This window comes from Sphaerodactylus townsendi, linkage group LG06, assembly GCF_021028975.2.
Source record: "Sphaerodactylus townsendi isolate TG3544 linkage group LG06, MPM_Stown_v2.3, whole genome shotgun sequence".
Taxonomy (NCBI): domain Eukaryota; kingdom Metazoa; phylum Chordata; class Lepidosauria; order Squamata; family Sphaerodactylidae; genus Sphaerodactylus; species Sphaerodactylus townsendi.
The window spans coordinates 31,601,916-31,619,195 of record NC_059430.1 but is presented as its reverse complement, the minus strand read 5'-3'; the positions used below and the strand labels follow the sequence as shown (position 1 = coordinate 31,619,195).

The following is a 17,280-nucleotide window of genomic DNA, read 5'->3' as shown; positions in this document are numbered from 1 at the left end:
AGGGGACAGCAGGGATTTCTGTCAGCAGAGCACAACTTGCTTTCCTCCCCTTCCTGCTGCAGCTCAAAATGCCCTGATTGCTACTCCTTGGGGGCATCCAGGAACAGCATGGAGGAGGAGCTAGAGATCTGCAACAAGAGGGAGAAATCAGCAAAAAAATCACTCCCCTCACCTTATGGCTGAGGAAATCCTCTAGCGGATCTAACCCAATGGGTAATCTGGGTTTTTTTCAACTTAAACAGCCAAACTACCCATGACTACTGCATGTAATTTTTCCTTGGTACTGTTATGCAGCCACAAAGGCTACTATCAACAACAGAAGACAGTCTGGAGGAGTTTCTTGATCCGTTTCCCTGTGATTTTGTTGTACCCATATTTGTCTCTAGTGGGAGGAGGCAGTTCAGGAAATATTTTTAAAATAAAAAAGCAACCAAAAGTGAAAGCACAAAGTCATTCCCCGTCCTTTCCCACACTGGTATTCTGCTACAGAATACAGCGTCTTCATTTTGTTTTAAATAAAGTTTTTAAAAAATCCTAGAGAAAGATGAAATGTAATCTATACATAATGTTTTGTGCATTGTATTTCTTATAGTAAACACACACGTCAAAAAAATTAAAGTGCCAAAGGAAGAACGAGGCACTTTTCACTGACCATATTCTGCTAAAAACAAGTTGTGGAATGGATTGTTTTAGCAGCATGTTGTGCACTTATTACATCTATACTGAATTGGTGTTAAGTTGCCTTCTAAGGACCTGAGTCTTAAAGTTCTATTAGCTGCCTAATATATTGGATTTTCAAGAACTTCTACCTTGAGGTGACAAGAAATCTGCTAATCAAGGATTAGATACTTGATAAAAGTCCCTCAATTATTTTATTCCCATAGGACAGCTACATTGTGCAGGTAAGAAATATTGACTCAGGAAGCAAATTTAATGACCTCTCTTGCACTTCATTTTCTCCAGAAGTTTTCACATCTGTATTCCTGAATAAAGGTACTTTCCACAATTCAACATTTCTCCCTAACTGCTCCTCCTCTTCACCTTCAGCTACAAGTCACTCATTATGGTTTTGAACCTGTTCAGGAGCTTGATGAGATGGGATTTTGAAGACATGTATGCGAAGATGTGCAGCAATCTGTATGCATAGTCCAGTGGAATATCTCAGCAAATCAAGCAAAGATATGAACTAAAGACAATAGGGGGAAAAAGAAGTTGAGAAATTTAGATCAGTATTGCATAAATGAATTCAGGTGTGCTTAAACTCTACAGATAACATTACAATTAGAACATTTGGAAGAATTTCTTGATGGCAAGGGCTGTTTGACAGTAAAATACACAGCCTCAAAGAGTGGTGGAGTCTCCTTTGGAGGTTTTTAAACAAGCTGGATGGCCATCAATCGGGAGTGCTTTTATTGTGCTTCTGTAAGGCAGGGGGTTCAACTGGATGACCCTTGTGCCCTCTTCTAAATGTATGATTCTAGAAACATACTATATCTTTAACAATTAGCACTGAAGTTAGGTTGCCTGATTTTAACTCTTGAGATTCCCCCGTCCCTTTTTATTAGCTGCTGAATTAGGTGGAAACCCCTGTGGCTCCCCCTCCTTCCTTTGCTTACCTACTTCTCACTAATATTATGATCAACAGTCTAAGTGTACTCATTGCAGACGGGGCAGGGATAGGTGAGAAAGCATAGCAACTCCACTGGGAAGAATCTTTGATTCACATTCTGGAAACTAACAACAGTGAAGTCAAGAATTCTGTTTTTATTTTACAAAATTATATCCCACCTTTCTGCCCTCCTTAAGAGCCACTAAGCCAGTTAACAAATTGAAATGTACATGATGACACTGCATTTTAAAACCATTCAAATCAACCCCCAAAACACACATCATTAAAACAACTAAAAACAGAGCTAAAGTAAATACACTAAAACATCAGTTAAAACATCAGGCAAGAAGGAAGGGATGACTAAGGGAACGCTGAACAAAAAAGACTTCATCCACCGGAGGAAGATGGAAACACAAAAAATAGGCAAACTCCCAACTTGGGGAGAGAGTTCCAGAGCATTGGTGCCATGACCAGGAAGACCCTTTCTCCTGGGTTGCCACACACCTAATCTCAGAAGGCAGGACCGCCTAAAGCAGGCGCCTAAAGGTGAGGTTCATAAGGGAGCCTGTGATCCTTCAGGTATGTTGGTCACAAACTATAGGCCAAAACGAGCACCCTGAATTGTGCCCAGAAATAAATTGGGATTCAGCATATATAAATTTGGGAGCCAAGTGTATACTTTGTTCCCCATTAAGATTGAGCAGATAAAAGTTTCCCGAATTTAACATTATCTTTACAATTCAACCAGACCCACACTAGTAGAAGGTAGGGTAAAATATATATTTCAGGGCTACCAACAAAAGCTCATTAACAAAACACATTAAAATCCTTTTAGAAAAACACAGTACTCAGCACCTCCTGGAGACCACTGCTTTGGGGAGGAAATGACCTACTCCCTATGGCAGGCACAGCATAAAAGTTCATTCCCAGAAACAGGCTTTTCAACTTATGCTCAGCAGCTGGGTTTTGTCAATATACTTATTATGACACAATCCATACGCTGCTGTGATATCTGAGCTGAACCTAACTAGTTTGGCCCCACACTTTCTTCCCCCCTCTAAATTCCCTATTACATTGCCAGCACTATGGCAAACTATGGTTACCATATCATGAAATAAGTAGTAATACAGGGAACTGAGAATGTGCGCCTGAAATGCATTCAGCAACCAAACCACAGATTGTTTATATCAGAATCAAGCAAAGGAGTTTAGCGGTTCCAGTTCTAGTGGATTGTGGCAATTCTCTAGACAGCATGCAGCTGAGGAGACTGGTTCAAATACAGAAAGTCTCAAGAAAGTTCAATTCCTTTATTTTATATACCCAATGCAAAATATGCAGAAAATAGCTCACCAGTGCTATCCACAAAATTATATATTCATCAATAAAACTGTTGAAATACTGGTCTAGAAATAGGAGGCCTGGTCCAATAAATGCAGTATCTTGTAGGAAGATTTCACTTTTTGTCATATGTGCTACCTGTAAAACAAATACTGGATTAAGTTTCAAGTAAATTGTTCGATTCCATTTTAACTCTGTTGCCCACGGTTTAAGAGTTCCATCACCGCTTGTAACAGTCAATAGTTATGTCTGTCTCAAGGAATATATTTTTAAAAATCTCACTTTCTGCTCTGTCTACAGTGCTTCCTGTACATTATACCTTGGTATGACAGTTTATTTAGTGCATATGAAATGCTGAGATTTCCTTACCACCAGTTTTTGCGTGATCTTGGCACTCACAAATCCAAATGTTAAAGCATAGAGGCAAGGATGCTTTTCGAAAATGTGTGTTGTGGACTTCTTATAGATCATTATTGCCAAAGTAAAAATTAATCCTATATGGACTCCTGGTGACAAAACACTTGTTCCCTAAAAGACATACAGAAAATATTCAGCAAAGCTTTGTTATACTACATTGTTTAAATGCCCTTAGCAGTAATTCTACAAAACTGTGCTATTTAGTCATTTGATGCTTGAAATGTAAAGTAAGCTGTTTTTAAAATATATTATTATAACTCAGGGTTAACCTTAGCTATAAGATAGGACATGCAAAAATACCTGGCATGTTAGACAAATGTTTATTTAAACTAATGTCACATCAAAACCTTCTGTACTTACTGCTATTGTGGATCCATTTTTCCCAACTCCTCCTCCAAAGATTACTTTGAAATAGTGGTAACTGGAATTTATTGCTCCAAATACTATTCCTGCCACGGGAATCATCTTCAGTTTTATGTCCAGCATAGGAATCTTTCAAGGAAAAAAATTAAAGATACAGATACTAATTAACATAATAGTATATTACTGAAAGATGCTAAAAGTTTATTTTTGAACTATCCATTTTTTTACCATAAAATTTCAGTCAACACTCTTGCCTTAAAAATAGTACTTTAATTTTGTTAGAAGCACAAAAGCTTAATGCATTTAAAATTCAGAGTCAAGCGTCACTAAACATTAATTTTCTTTCCAAACTCATTTGCAATCACTTCTAACTTAAAAATGGATAGTTCCTCCAGATTCACTGGTCGCACAACAGTAGCATGACAGGAAATGCAAACACCATCTGCCTGCTTGGTTTAGATTTCATCATGCTATGAAATTGCATTATTTTAATATCCAGCTAATAGACCATCAGCAAAAATATTTACCTTTAACTCAATTGCAGTTTCAAGGAAACTTCCAAAAGGCAGCAGAGAATTAAAAAGAAGAGTAAAAAAATGAATTGGCTGTAACCCACCAAGTTACGCTTTAGAAGACAGACTTGCAAGAATAAAAGATTATAATTCAAGCAGATATTTTCCCTTTACAGAATGGCAAAAGTAGCTGATTTATTGCTTTCGAGGCCCAAAAATAACACAAAGGGCACCCTCTGTTCTTGCCCCATGCTGCAATGTCTCATATGGTTGACTCACAAGCATCAGTGCCTGACTGTTCTAAGAACGTCCCTATATGGTAGGGTGGTACCACACAAGAAGATGGGATGGGGGAAAAGAGACCCACAAGGCACCTGATACAAGGAGAATAATCATAGCTTCACCACAAGACCTGGATATAACTGCAGCTCCTCAAGCTTCAACTTACTTCACTGCTGCTAAAAAGAGTGGACAGATCAAGCTGCGTAAATGGAATTAATGAATCTGAGTAATATTAACTGAAGCAATTCTGCTATTAGCCATGATTACCAAGCATACAGGACAGTTGCATACATACTGTACATAGAAAATGCGTATTATTATAGAGGACACATGTACATTCAAAGAAGACTCTCTTCCTTTCATCCCTTGTGATATCGTATGGAAAAAATTCAGTGTATTTTAATTTCATGAGTATGCAAACATTCTAGCATGCCAGTATATTTTGATTTAATTCCAAGGGTCAATGCAGGCAACTGTAAACTACACAGTAACTCCATTAAAAGCATATAGTAACTTGCCAGTACACAGATGGTGAGTGGATAGTCTACAGCCTCCCAACCATGTAATTTCACTTTAGTGTTATATCTCTACATTTTTTTTCCTGGATATCTGAGCAGCTGCAGAGAAGAGACAACACCGAGACACACAGTCTAAGCCACCCACTCTCAGTGTCAAGTTGCTACAGTGCAATTCTGGATTCCACAGAACAAGCACAAAATGGCCTTGAAAGCACAGGCAGTTTAAATCTGAGATTTTGCTAAATTAAGAGACATATTTTGTTGGCTAATCAAAAATACAGCTGTTGTATGATGACAACATCTTATACAATGTTACACAACAGTACGTCGAGGCAATGCTTATGTGATACCATAGTAAAATATAGAATTTAGAATATTATGAAATCAAATTATGTGTGCACTGAATTGTGGTAGGTTAAGAAGATTTTAGTGATTCAAGAGAAAAAATAGCTTATGGCAGATGGGGTCTTTTTCCTTTGTAGAATTCTAAACTCGTGCACACCACAACACTGAGGAAAGACGACTAGAACTACATGGGAAAAGGTATCCTACAATAAACACAGGCCTAAGACTTGGTACATGGATAATATGTGCTAAATACAAAAAATTAGAAGGAACTATTATACAGTAATGATTCTGCATAGGAATGATGTACAGTATTTAAGGCCTAATTGCTATTTAGTTACCTGGCTGTCCCACATGGTTGTTCCACCAAATGCAGACAACAAAAAGAGTATCATTACGGCTATCTGTACTTCAGTAACATCAATTCTAGAGTGAAAAAGAGATAAGATTTCACATCCTGTGACATCTTCAGCCTATAAAAACATCTTCTGGCTATAAAAGTTACACTGTCTCATCAGATATAAATCACATTTCAGTGTGATTCTACCAGTTTCTTTTTTAATTAAATCTGAGCATACGTTTGCAGAAATAATTTCTAAAAACAGCTTTTCAAAGACATCTGAGAAAGGGCAGTTGATTACTAGCCGAGACAAAGAAAATCAACAAAAGCATCTCCCCCCCCCCCCTTGCAAAAAACAATAATTAAATTTCTCTGCTTTGGGGGGATTTAATCTTGTCAAAACTTATGAAGGAGAAGTAAAGCATAGGGATGATGGGAAATTAATTACCTAGTACATTATATTTGAAGCTTGTTATTCCCAGTTCCACTGAAAGATGATAGTTCAGTCAGTTAAGCTGCAGCGGATAAGAAAATTTTATGCTTCTGCATTGGAATATAATCCTGAACGAATATGAGAAATATTCATTTTTACGCTGCCACGCTGCCTTTATCAAAACCATTATTTTGTACTTTGATACATGAACATTTATGCCAAAATCTATTTTTACTTTCAGATTTTCAAACAGGTGTGGGGAGCAGGGCTAGGTAGGCACTGTGACCCAGGTGGAACATTCTACAACAAAATAAGGTCTGCCGTGCATTGTTCTGTAGTGGAAGAATATCATCTTTCTGTGGAACAAAGGTATACCTGTAGCAAAGTAATGGCATAGAAAAATACCAATATACTAATGACTGAAATCCAAAGGGTATGATTTTTTCTTATAAATTAGTGATTACATTCTATAACACAAGTTGCTTCAGAAACAACCTTCAGTTTCAAAAGCAGTATACCATGTGGCATGTGGATGGACTGCAAGTTTGTTTTGTTTGTTTTTTAAAAACAAGTCTGACACTCACATAGGCTTATAGAACGGTTCTTCAAATCCTGGCCAATATTGTCATAGTGCAATCCTGTGCAGAATTATTCCAGTCTAAACCCACTAATTTCAACAGGCATAGGCCAAGGTAACTCTACATAGGATTACACCATTAAAGGGCTCCAACCTGGGTGTATGGGACTCTGGGTAAAATTAAGTTTGTGAGGTGTTGTGGAATTCTTGTTTAAAATATTTATGGTCCTTAAACATCAAGCACTATGAACACTTCCACCCTCAGGCTCTTGATTTATTCAAGGCAACCTCAACATACTATCCAACATTTTTAGAAAGAGTGCGAGGCCAGACGGGGCTTTTGCCTAGCAGGGCTTCTGATTGGCTGTGCTTTTTAAAACGTTGCTAGGGCAGCAGCTGCTACCATAACACAAAGATTGTCAGTGTATGACTGAAGGTGTGTTTGCACAAAAATATTTGTAAACAATATGTTTATTTCAAAAGGTTTGCTGTTACACACAGTTTCTGCTTGAAATGTTAAAAAATTACTATTACACTTAACTATGTCCTCGCTCCTTGACATTTTGTGGTTGTCTCCGCCTCTTGTGGCAGCCATCTTATGGCAACATCCACCACTCTGCATTAGAATTCCAAAGGTTTCCACTGTGGCAAAAAGGCTGAGGACCCCTGGTTTAATCAGTCTTCACTATTTAAGAAATATTGTGACAACTTATTTTTTTGCTGTACTAACACTGCTGTACTAACACTACTAACTACTGAAAAAGACTAGTAGTCTCTTTCAGTACCAAGTGCCAAGCCTACTGCAGGCTTTAGCTCACAAAAATATATATTTCCTTGTGTCCCACTGGGTCAGTATTAAACCCAATACACAGGTTTTGGGCCACAGCAAATCTCTTTCAAGCACCACTCACAATGAAATCATGAAAAAATCTACTTACTTCCCAAACTTTAGCATGCCCGATACATAGGTTTGCCAATGAGCACAATAAAACAGGAAATTTCCAATAAAGGAACAGAAAAACAGCCAGTCTGGATTCGTTCCTAGCCGAACTGCTAAGCAGCTTGCAATACCAATGAAAACTGAAAAGAACAGTAAAACAAAATTAATTTTGCAAAATATGTAACAATTAAATAGACTAACAGTTGTACTATTTATAGAGGAAGTTACGACGCGGAGGGAGACTTTATAATTATTTGTAGAGATATCAACTCTGTTGAAACATAATCTCTATTCTGAACAATTCAAGTGGTTTTGGTTAGTTATCTAAATATCTAAACTTGTAAACAGGAGCCACCTTATTATGGTGCAATAAATGGATTGAAATGAAAGCTAAGCTTGAGGTGAGGTAATAATGCAGACCTCTTGCCAGAAGAACCAAGAACTTAATGAATTTTCTCATTGCTAATGCTGAATTAACAAACTGAGCCTGTAAAGTATATAGCAGCATATATCAGATTAAAAAATCTGTTGGAAATGATTTTGCCTGGCAGTAGCTACATGCAGAGGTTGTAACATCTGATAAGAGTTTTACTATGTAATTACTCTATGAGTTGAGAGAATCCATGTCAACATCACACGTCTTTGCCAGAAATAATCACAAACATTCTTGCATGGGGGTTGTAAATGCAACAGCCACTGTGAGGCAGAGGTTCAATGCCAGGTTAGAAACCAGAGAGACCGAGATTGAAATCCTAATTAGCTATGAAATCTGTTCAGTTGGAAATATCCCTTTCCCAAGAACGTGTACTATACGAATGGGTAACCATCCCCTTTACTTGTTGCCACATTTTAAAGGTCTCTCTACTGTTCCCATTTCTGAGAAATACATATATTTAGGTTTTTCCCCTCCCTCTGAACAAAGACATATGCCAAGGCAGTACAGGGTGCAGCTCTCTATTGGGTATAGTTGCAGTTTTGTTTACAGAACTAAAACACCTGCATATGCCAAAGGAACAATGTTGGATCTTAATTAAGTTAAAAATGATGCACTTCATTGCTATTAAAGTAATAAGATATGTTGAAGTTTAATAAGAAAGTATTGCATGTATTTCAGTACCCTGCCTAAAATAATTTTTAGCAACCCTCACTCCATAGCTTCCAAATGTCGAGAAATTTTATTTATCTACTCTCAAGAGCACATACGCAAGACAGCACATTGCTCAGCCATGAAAATGACTCCCAAGAGCAACAGATGGCAAAAAGCAACTTCAGATAATCTGAGAGAAACAGATTGACAGAGTTAACTTGGAAGAAACTAATACATCATTTTTCTAAAAACTGAGGGAGGGGCAACAATTCCCATGGTGGTACACTTGTGGTACAAACCTAAACAAAGTTATTCCAGTCTAACACTGCTTAGGATTGCACCACTGGAAGGTAATATTCACTAAACTGATACTATTCTTACACTCAAGTGGTACTATTCGTACCACTGAGATTATCAAATATTTAAAAAAATGTTTTTTGACTTTTAATGATGTTTGCAAATTTGCACGTGTGGTTATTTCCTGCATGCCTGTCCTTCCTATTAACAGAAACAATTATTTTGAAGTTACCTGTGGACACAGAGTCGCAGCCATGGTCAAAGAGTTCTCCCAAAGGAGAGCTGCTGTTGGTTCTTCTAGCTTGCTTCCCATCAATAGCATCCAATGACTGGTAAATAAAGAGTCCTAATGCGCATGAAAACAGCACCCAAGATGGAGCCTGCAACAAATACAAAAAGAGACTCTGATCTGACACTATCAAACCAATTGCTGGAACATTAGCTATATTTGTCTTACAGGATGTGCAGCTAAACAGTCCTTTTAAGAGTAGAATTAATTGGGTCATAGGTTAAACAAGACTGCAAAGTTTCAGTTTTCAGTTGAGCAATAAAGATCATTATACTCACCATCCAGAAGAGCCAAATGCTCTGAACTCTATTGATTTTTCTACCTGGAACATAATGCAATTTGTTTTGATAGCTTGAGGAATGTTACTTATTTACCACATTTATAGCCTTCTTTCATCATGGAATTCAAGGCAGTTTGCATGAGAATCCTAGGCAGCCTCTCATTCAGGCCAAAGTAAGCCTGGCTGTTATCAACTGTTCTCAAACCATACCCCAAAATCCAACCTCATACATTTTCAGTTAACACAGACCTGCTCAGCTTCATACATCATTTGCATGTGTTCCAGGAAAAAAACAACAACCCAGTTCTAGGTCATTAACAATAAAGGATGAGAACTTGTGGCAGGCATGATTGGGCTTACAATAACTGTGAGATTACAATAGTTCATTGGAAGCACAGCAGAGCCCAGATAGGTGTGGGCCCACCAGGTTTTAAGCCAGTAATCTGAATGGCTCAACAATTCACCATAGAGCATTTCAGCAAAAAACTTGTTGCGCCAATATCCCTTTCTGTAGAAAACCTCCAGGAACATCAATGGGTTTGGGATTTCTTTTGTCTGTTTTTAGCATTTTCATCATTCCTATTACCCATCTCCTCCCAATTATGACTGTATGACTATAGCCTGTGCTGACATTTCATTTTATTTTATGATTTTACATTTTATGTTTTTATTACTATTGATTGTTTCCTGATTGCTTACTAGACCTATATGACAATCATTAAGTGCTGTACCTTATGATTCTTGACAAATGTATTTTCTTTTATGTACACTGAGAGCATATGCACCGGAGACAAATTCCTTGTGTGTCCAATCACACTTGGCCAATAAAGATTCTATTCTTCTATTCTATTCTAGCTAATAAGGGCTTTTCTACACATGACAAATGTCAACTGTAAAGAAATACCACCAGTGTTCCACATTCCTATCAGGCAACCAAAACTGCCTCCCCACTTCCCCTCCCCAAGATTTCCCTTGCTCTCCTTATGCAGAAAACTTGTTTGTAACACCTGACAATCAGGAAGCTTCCCTGTGAGCTCCTCTGGATTTTGTTCCCTGTTCTCAAGCACATAAAAAATCCTGCGTTATACATCCTATTCAACTCCAAGCTCTATAACAGCAACCAAAATACTCCCCCAAAACATCAGGTGAGTTCAGATCAGGCAGTGTTGTGCCCACGGTACTTAGTTCTGTAGACACTACATGTCTTTTGACCTCTGTTCCCCTTGGATCTATACTTGGATTTATTTCCTTAGAACTAAACTTTTAACACTGGCAAGTACCCCTCTGGTTGACTCTGAACAGAAACACAGTTTATGTCGTTCTGAGATTCACTTTGATATGATTGGCTGTTCCAATGCCCAAGACCCTTGCCTGAAGGACACTCACTTATCGACACTGACTGCTAACCACAAGCCTTCCCTCTCACTCTTCTTCAGTAGCTTCTGCCTCCTTTTCATGAGAGCTATGCATCGCACAAGCACGTGAGAGCATATGAAGTATCTGCATTTCATTGCAGTGTCCGGTGCCATTTCATTACGTATGACATTATCATGAGCGTTCTATTTTCACTATATCCAATTTCTCAATACTTTTTTCAGGCTACCTTAAGATATTTGTCTCTTTGTCAAATGATACCTTAGTTAACTGTATGTGTAATCCTACAAGCCCTGTGTAAAATCTAATCCTATTTGCTCCTTTAGCATAGGACAGCAGCAGCAGGTGGAGGAAAGGGCTCATGCCTTTCTTATACTTTGCCTTTCTTAAAGCAAATTTGGACCCAATAGGAAAGTGGGCCTTATTCACATGAACACTTGTCTAGCTGACATGTATCTACATGTCCTCAATCACACATAGTAACAAGATGTAGTCAGAAAGAGACAGAGAGCAAGGTGTTGGATTCCCAAGAACGCTGTCACCTGGGTTCTCCTCCCTCAATCAGGAGCTATTCATGCTACTGAAGGGAAATGAATTGGTTTCCAGGCTCCTTCTGTTACAAGGGTGCTGGGACAGAGCAAACAGAGAACCCAGTTAACTGTTTATGAATTTTCTCTCCAGAAGCTACCTTGCTAAGCGAGTTGCTGAAAGATAAATGTTAAAAGACAAGGAATGTAGCTAATTTTGGTCCTTTCTACACATTTGTGAGGTTGAGTCTAAACAATACATTTTGCTATTCTCATCCTAGAACCGGGTGCATATCTGCCCTACATATAAGAACTGGGTGCATATCTGCCCTTCATATAAGTGTTTATTCCCTCAGGATAGTCAGATAAGAATCTGCATCTCATAACAAAAATGTATTTTAACTCTGTTTACCTCTTTTAAAAACTGTTTTAATGATGTATATTTAGGAGGGAGGTGGATTTTAATGTTTTTGTAATGTATGTTTTAATGTGACTTATCTTCTGGAGCTCCAGAAAAAGATACAAACCCAATTCTGATACCTGCACCTTTAAAGCATGGCAGAAATTTAACCCAGTTCCGAAGCCATCTTTCTTTCTGTCTTTAACTGACCACAAAGGAAGTAAAGCACCATCCATGTAATACATGTTATTAAGACCAACCAAAATGAGTCAAATTGCCTACATTGAAAACTTAGTAACAGGTGGCCCTGCAAAGGCATGGGGCACTGGAAACCAAATCAAAAGCATCTGCTACCTAGATCACCTCCTCAATCACAACTAAAGTAGATTCCGCACAGCATATTTATAACAGGTTGCAATCGTTATAAATGAATTAGTTTTCCATTTATAAAAAGGGGAAATGAGTTTATTTATAATGATTGCAACTTGTTATAAATATGCTGTGCGGAATCCACATAAGAGGAATGACCAAAGGTCACTAATAGGAATCTAATCATATTTGGATCTTTGGAATTATAAGGTAGTGCTTAACTGTTTACCAAGTATGATTAAGAACAGTGGACTGTTCAAATGAAGAAGAGGTTCAAAGAGCAAGTTTTTCCAAACAACTTTCACTTTGGAAGAACCAATATAATGCTGTTTCACAAATGGCACCCTCCTTTTGGCTATCACATAGCTATTATAATCCCCTGGGGGCACTCAGATGCACCAAGAAGGGTCACACTTTGCAACCCACACTTTGGAAAACCTGAGCCTTGACTATCTAGTCCAGTTACCAGAAAGACAAAATTTACCCCTTGTGCACATTCGGATGATCTCTTCTATGCCCATGCATGGAAAATGCTGATTAAATGCGATTAAGAGCTGCAACAGGGCAAACGGAGCCAGTGAGAAAAAAGTAGCATAAGGTTTGTCCAGATTCAGGGCCACGGATCTCTAATTCCACTAGAATGGATTTGATATAGCTATGAGCTTCAGTTTCTCAGACCTGAGACCAAGCCATACCTCTGTGAACATTTTATAAACATGAAAAACTGACATGCATACCTCTGCTAATGAGTAGCACCAATTCATCTGTTCCAACTAGCACTCAGCATATCACAGGAGTATATATTAATATGTATGCTGCAAAAACTGACAATTAACAAGTGTTGCAAGAACCTCCACTGTTAAATATTGGTCTGCACATAGCAAACACACTTATATGTATGATGGTGAAAGCTTCAAGGCTTCCAAGTTTCTTATTTACAGGAACTATGAAGCAATGTGTGAAAAAAACATGGGAGTATCTGTAGAAACACACATCAGTCATGAAGCTGGCAGATAGCTCATTTGGACTAGAAGAAGAGTGATGAATTTCACATACTGCAGATTTGGGAAAAGGGAAAGAGAATGGATATAGACGGGAATGGTGAACTGAAACCATGCAAAGAAGAGAGATCCACAGGGGGAACCTTTGGAATTGCAGAGCAAATATTGCTGAAAACGAAGTGTCACTTCCCTAAACTGCCTGCAACTTGTTGAAAAGCAGGAAAGCATAGAACTGAAAGCTACCAAAAATAACTAACAAGCGAAACCATCATGAGACTATATCGGCAGCAAATGCTAAATGTTTTGAAGGTACAAACTAGCCAAATGGAAGCATTTTAAGTCTCAAGTTTCATTGGGAAAGAACGCAAGTCCTGACCCACTGAAGGCAAATCAAACATCTTTAAATATTTATTTAGAACCAAGTCCCACTTCAGTGACAGAAAACTGCCCTGGAAAGTAATGGACTTACTCTTGGGTAAACATTCCTCACGCCACAGTCCTTTTTGCAGTGGAGCTGTTTCACTGTGGCAACTTTGAAATACCACCTTGATTTTGCATTAGCAATTTAATAGTCTTATCAATGCATTAAGCGAATCTATGGGCATTGTCTATGCTGGAATACCTCTGGTCAAATACTGGGCCCCGCAGGCTTTCGGCCAATGCAGTTGCTTTATGAGTAGAAAAACAAAGGCACGCAGGTCATTGTTTTGTAAAAACCTGCCAGTTTTTCACAGCATGTGTCAGAGCGTTGCCGGACAAAATCAGAATCAAAGGCTGCCAGTAACAATTTGGTGATCCACCTAAACTTGGCCAATGTAGAATTTGGAGTGGAATGAGACATATGGTTGTTGTTTTTAAAGAAGACATACAGAGTAAAATCCTTTTAAAAATGCACTGAGATAGCCTCACTGCTTCCGTTTGTCATGAAAGCAATACTTCTTTATTAGTATCGGTCTCTATTCCGTTAGTTAGGCACATACAGAAATGCAGGTGCTGTTACTGAAAAGCCCTGTCTCTGGTTGCTACCTGTCCCATGAAAGTGGAGGAGGAGGAGGAGGAGTTTGGATTTATGCCCCACCTTTCTCTCCTGTAAGAAGACTCAAGGTGGCTTACAAGTTCCTTTCCCTTCCTCTCCCCACAACAGACACTTTGTGAGGTAGGTGGGGCTGACAGAACTGTGGCTAGCCCAATGTCACCCAGCAAGATGTAGGAGTGGGGAAACGAATCTGGTTCATCAGATAAGTCTCTGTCACTCAGGTGGAGGAGTGGGCAATCAAACCCGGTTCTCCAGATTAGAGTTCACCTGCTCTTAACCACTATACCACGCTGTGACAGAGCACAGCTAGCAGGGCTTGTGGCACAGATCTTAAATGGTGGACGACAATATGGGAGGTACCCCAGCCCCAAGCCATTTAGGGCTTCAAAGATAAGAACCAGCACTTTGAATTATACCTGGAATTATACCTGGAAACAAATGGGCAATCAACGCAGATCATTTAGAACTAGTGTGATATGATGCCTGTATTCTTCCCCTGACTATACCCTGACTGCTACACTTTGGCTGAGGTGAAGTTTCTGGACTGTTTTCAAAGGCTGTCCCACCCCAACCCCGCACATGACAGTAAACTAACCTGGATATAATTACATACTGGATCATCATGGCCAGATCATGCTTTTTGAGGAATGGCTGTAGGTGTTAAAAGCACTATGTGTGACAGAGGATACCTGAGCCTCCAACTGTAGACCAAGATTCAATAGTACCCCAAGATAAGAATATTTTCCTTCCAGAAGAATGAATGCAACCCCCTCCAGGACAGGCTGATAACTCAGTCTTTGAGCATCGTTGCCATTGCCTAGCAGCACCTCTGTGTTATCTGGATTGAGCTTCAGTTTATTGGCCTTCATCCATTCCATTACCCCCTCCGGGATCCTATTCATGAATTCCACAGACCCATCTGAGTTCTCTCTTAAGAAGCAGTAGAGCTGGGTGTCATTTGCATATTGGTAGCCCCTCTCTCCAGATCCCCTGATGATCTCTCCCCATGACTTCATGTAAATATTAAACAGCATGGGGGACAAGATGGAACCCTGCAGGACCTCATGTTGAGGAAATGTAGTCCCTCTTTCTCTCTTCGGTTCATTGTGGCAATCCTTATGAAAAAACTTGCCCCTGCAGAAATACACCAGCTCTGTGTTGGCATAGCCAGAAACAGTATATTTTACAGAAGCAAAGTAGTAGAAATTCTACCTCCCTGCTCCCCAAACAGCCCAGGCAGGGGAAAGGTGTATTGTGTCACTTGCTTCTTGTGTTACACTTGACACTTCAGCCTTAAAGTAGGTCAAACACAGGCAAGTATCAAACTGGATTATCAGTCAAAGGCTCCACCAACCACTCCTCACAGGATTTAAGAGCACTAGGAAACATTAAGAGAGTTCTGGCAAAGCAAACTGTCTCCCTCTTATCTTGGCAGCAGGCACTCTTGAGCAGATCCTTGTGATACTTCCACAATTGCATTGCAACACATCAGAGCTAACTGAAAACGGCTGCATTCTAGGGAGCATTGCAAAGATGGACAAATATCTAATGGCATAAGTTATTGTACATGAAAGTCAGTTTTCCACCATCCATCCCCAACAACAGAGTGGAGATGGTCACAAAACACAAGCCCTTCTGCAACTTCAATATACAGGAGAGATGCCAAGCTTAATTTTTTGTAAGCCCTCCATAATTCTACAGGTCTAACCCCACTGGAGACCTCTCTAGAGACCTCTCTGCACTTTTAGTAGGGACTGAGTCTTGTTGGAGTCAGCATGAGTTACTTCCGGTTCAGTAAAGAGGATTTACTGGTAGCAGTGGTGGAAGACAGAGCTATGAAGTGGCAACCAACTTATAAGAGACCTGCAGAAGTCGTTTGCAATTGCCTGTCTCCATGGTGATCTCCCATTCAAGTACTGACCAGGGTCCAACCCTGCTTGGCAGCCTGGCCCATCCAGTCCAGGCTAGTTTCGTTTAGTAGAGGCTCACCAATCTTGACCTGCACACATTGCCCCTTCCCTTCAACCTAAGTGAACCGTTTCTTCCGGCGTGTGGATGCATACCGTCGAATAATGTGTAGATACATATTCGGAGCCAAACAAACCGATTTTAATCTGCACCTCTTACAACCTTCAACTGCAGCCCTGCCTCGAACTGGCCTGCCGGGGCTTTTCTTCTCCGTCACTTTCCTGCCACTTTGAAGCTGCCTTGTGGGCACGTTCGAGAATGACAGCTTCAACGTGGCAGGAAAGTGGGGGAAAGTCCTTTGAGCAGGGGTCTTCAAACTATGGCCCTCCAGATGTTTATGGACTACAATTCCCATCAGCCCCTGCCAGCATGGCCAAGTGGCAGGACTGATGGGAATTGTAGTTCATGAACATCTGGGGGGGCACAGTTTGAAGACCCCTGCCTTAAAGAAACAGCCCCGCTCCAGTCCAGGAGGCGTATCCCCCCGACCGAGAGCAACCTCTGCCCTTAAAGGGCCCGGCGCTGCCTGGACTTCCCCGCCCGCCCGCCCCGGCCCACGAGTACCTCCTCGGTGGCGGTGGGGCAGTAGGCGAAGAGCAGGAGGGTGGGGACCAGGTTGACCACCAGGCCGCCCAGGGTGATGGCGTTGGGGGCCAGCCAGGCGGGCGCGAGCTCCACCAGCCAGGCCCAGAAGAGCTGCAGCGGCGGCTCCAGCAACGAGCGCCCGGACGCGCTATAGCAGTGCTGCTCCAGGCGCCGCAGTTGCGCCGCGCTCAGGGGCTCCGACAGCAGCCACCGCCACCCCATGACGCCTCGCCGCCCCTTGGCCGGAGCCCCGGCAGCCCCGGCCCGCGAGCACGGTGACGGGAAAGGCCGAGCTCGCTGGGCTACGAAGGCGGAGAGGGAAGGGCTTGCAGCTGCTCCGGCCTGAGGGAGGCGAGCAGGAAGTTGGAGGCTGCGAGGGGGAGGAGGAGGGTG

The 17,280-nt window shown here is 40.5% G+C and overlaps 1 protein-coding gene across 3 annotated transcripts in view; it reads right to left on the bottom strand.

The window, feature by feature from the left end:
- Positions 1 to 17,280, bottom strand: part of CHPT1 (choline phosphotransferase 1) — a 24,146-nt gene extending 6,866 nt beyond the window's left edge. The window contains exons 1-8 of one of the 3 annotated variants that reach the window (XR_007244786.1): positions 16,867 to 17,279; positions 9,291 to 9,438; positions 7,673 to 7,814; positions 5,726 to 5,810; positions 3,725 to 3,856; positions 3,317 to 3,475; positions 2,960 to 3,085; positions 939 to 1,186 (exon numbers count right to left, since the gene is read on the bottom strand). Coding sequence is in view for 2 of the 3 variants with exons in the window: in XM_048499852.1 (XP_048355809.1) it covers positions 1,055 to 1,186; positions 2,960 to 3,085; positions 3,317 to 3,475; positions 3,725 to 3,856; positions 5,726 to 5,810; positions 7,673 to 7,814; positions 9,291 to 9,438; positions 16,867 to 17,109 (1,167 nt within the window). In the remaining variant the exon portion in view is untranslated. Of the gene's footprint in view, positions 1 to 938; positions 1,187 to 2,959; positions 3,086 to 3,316; positions 3,476 to 3,724; positions 3,857 to 5,725; positions 5,811 to 7,672; positions 7,815 to 9,290; positions 9,439 to 16,866 lie in introns of all 3 variants that reach the window. The other 2 variants (XM_048499851.1, XM_048499852.1) reach the window with 2 other exon arrangements.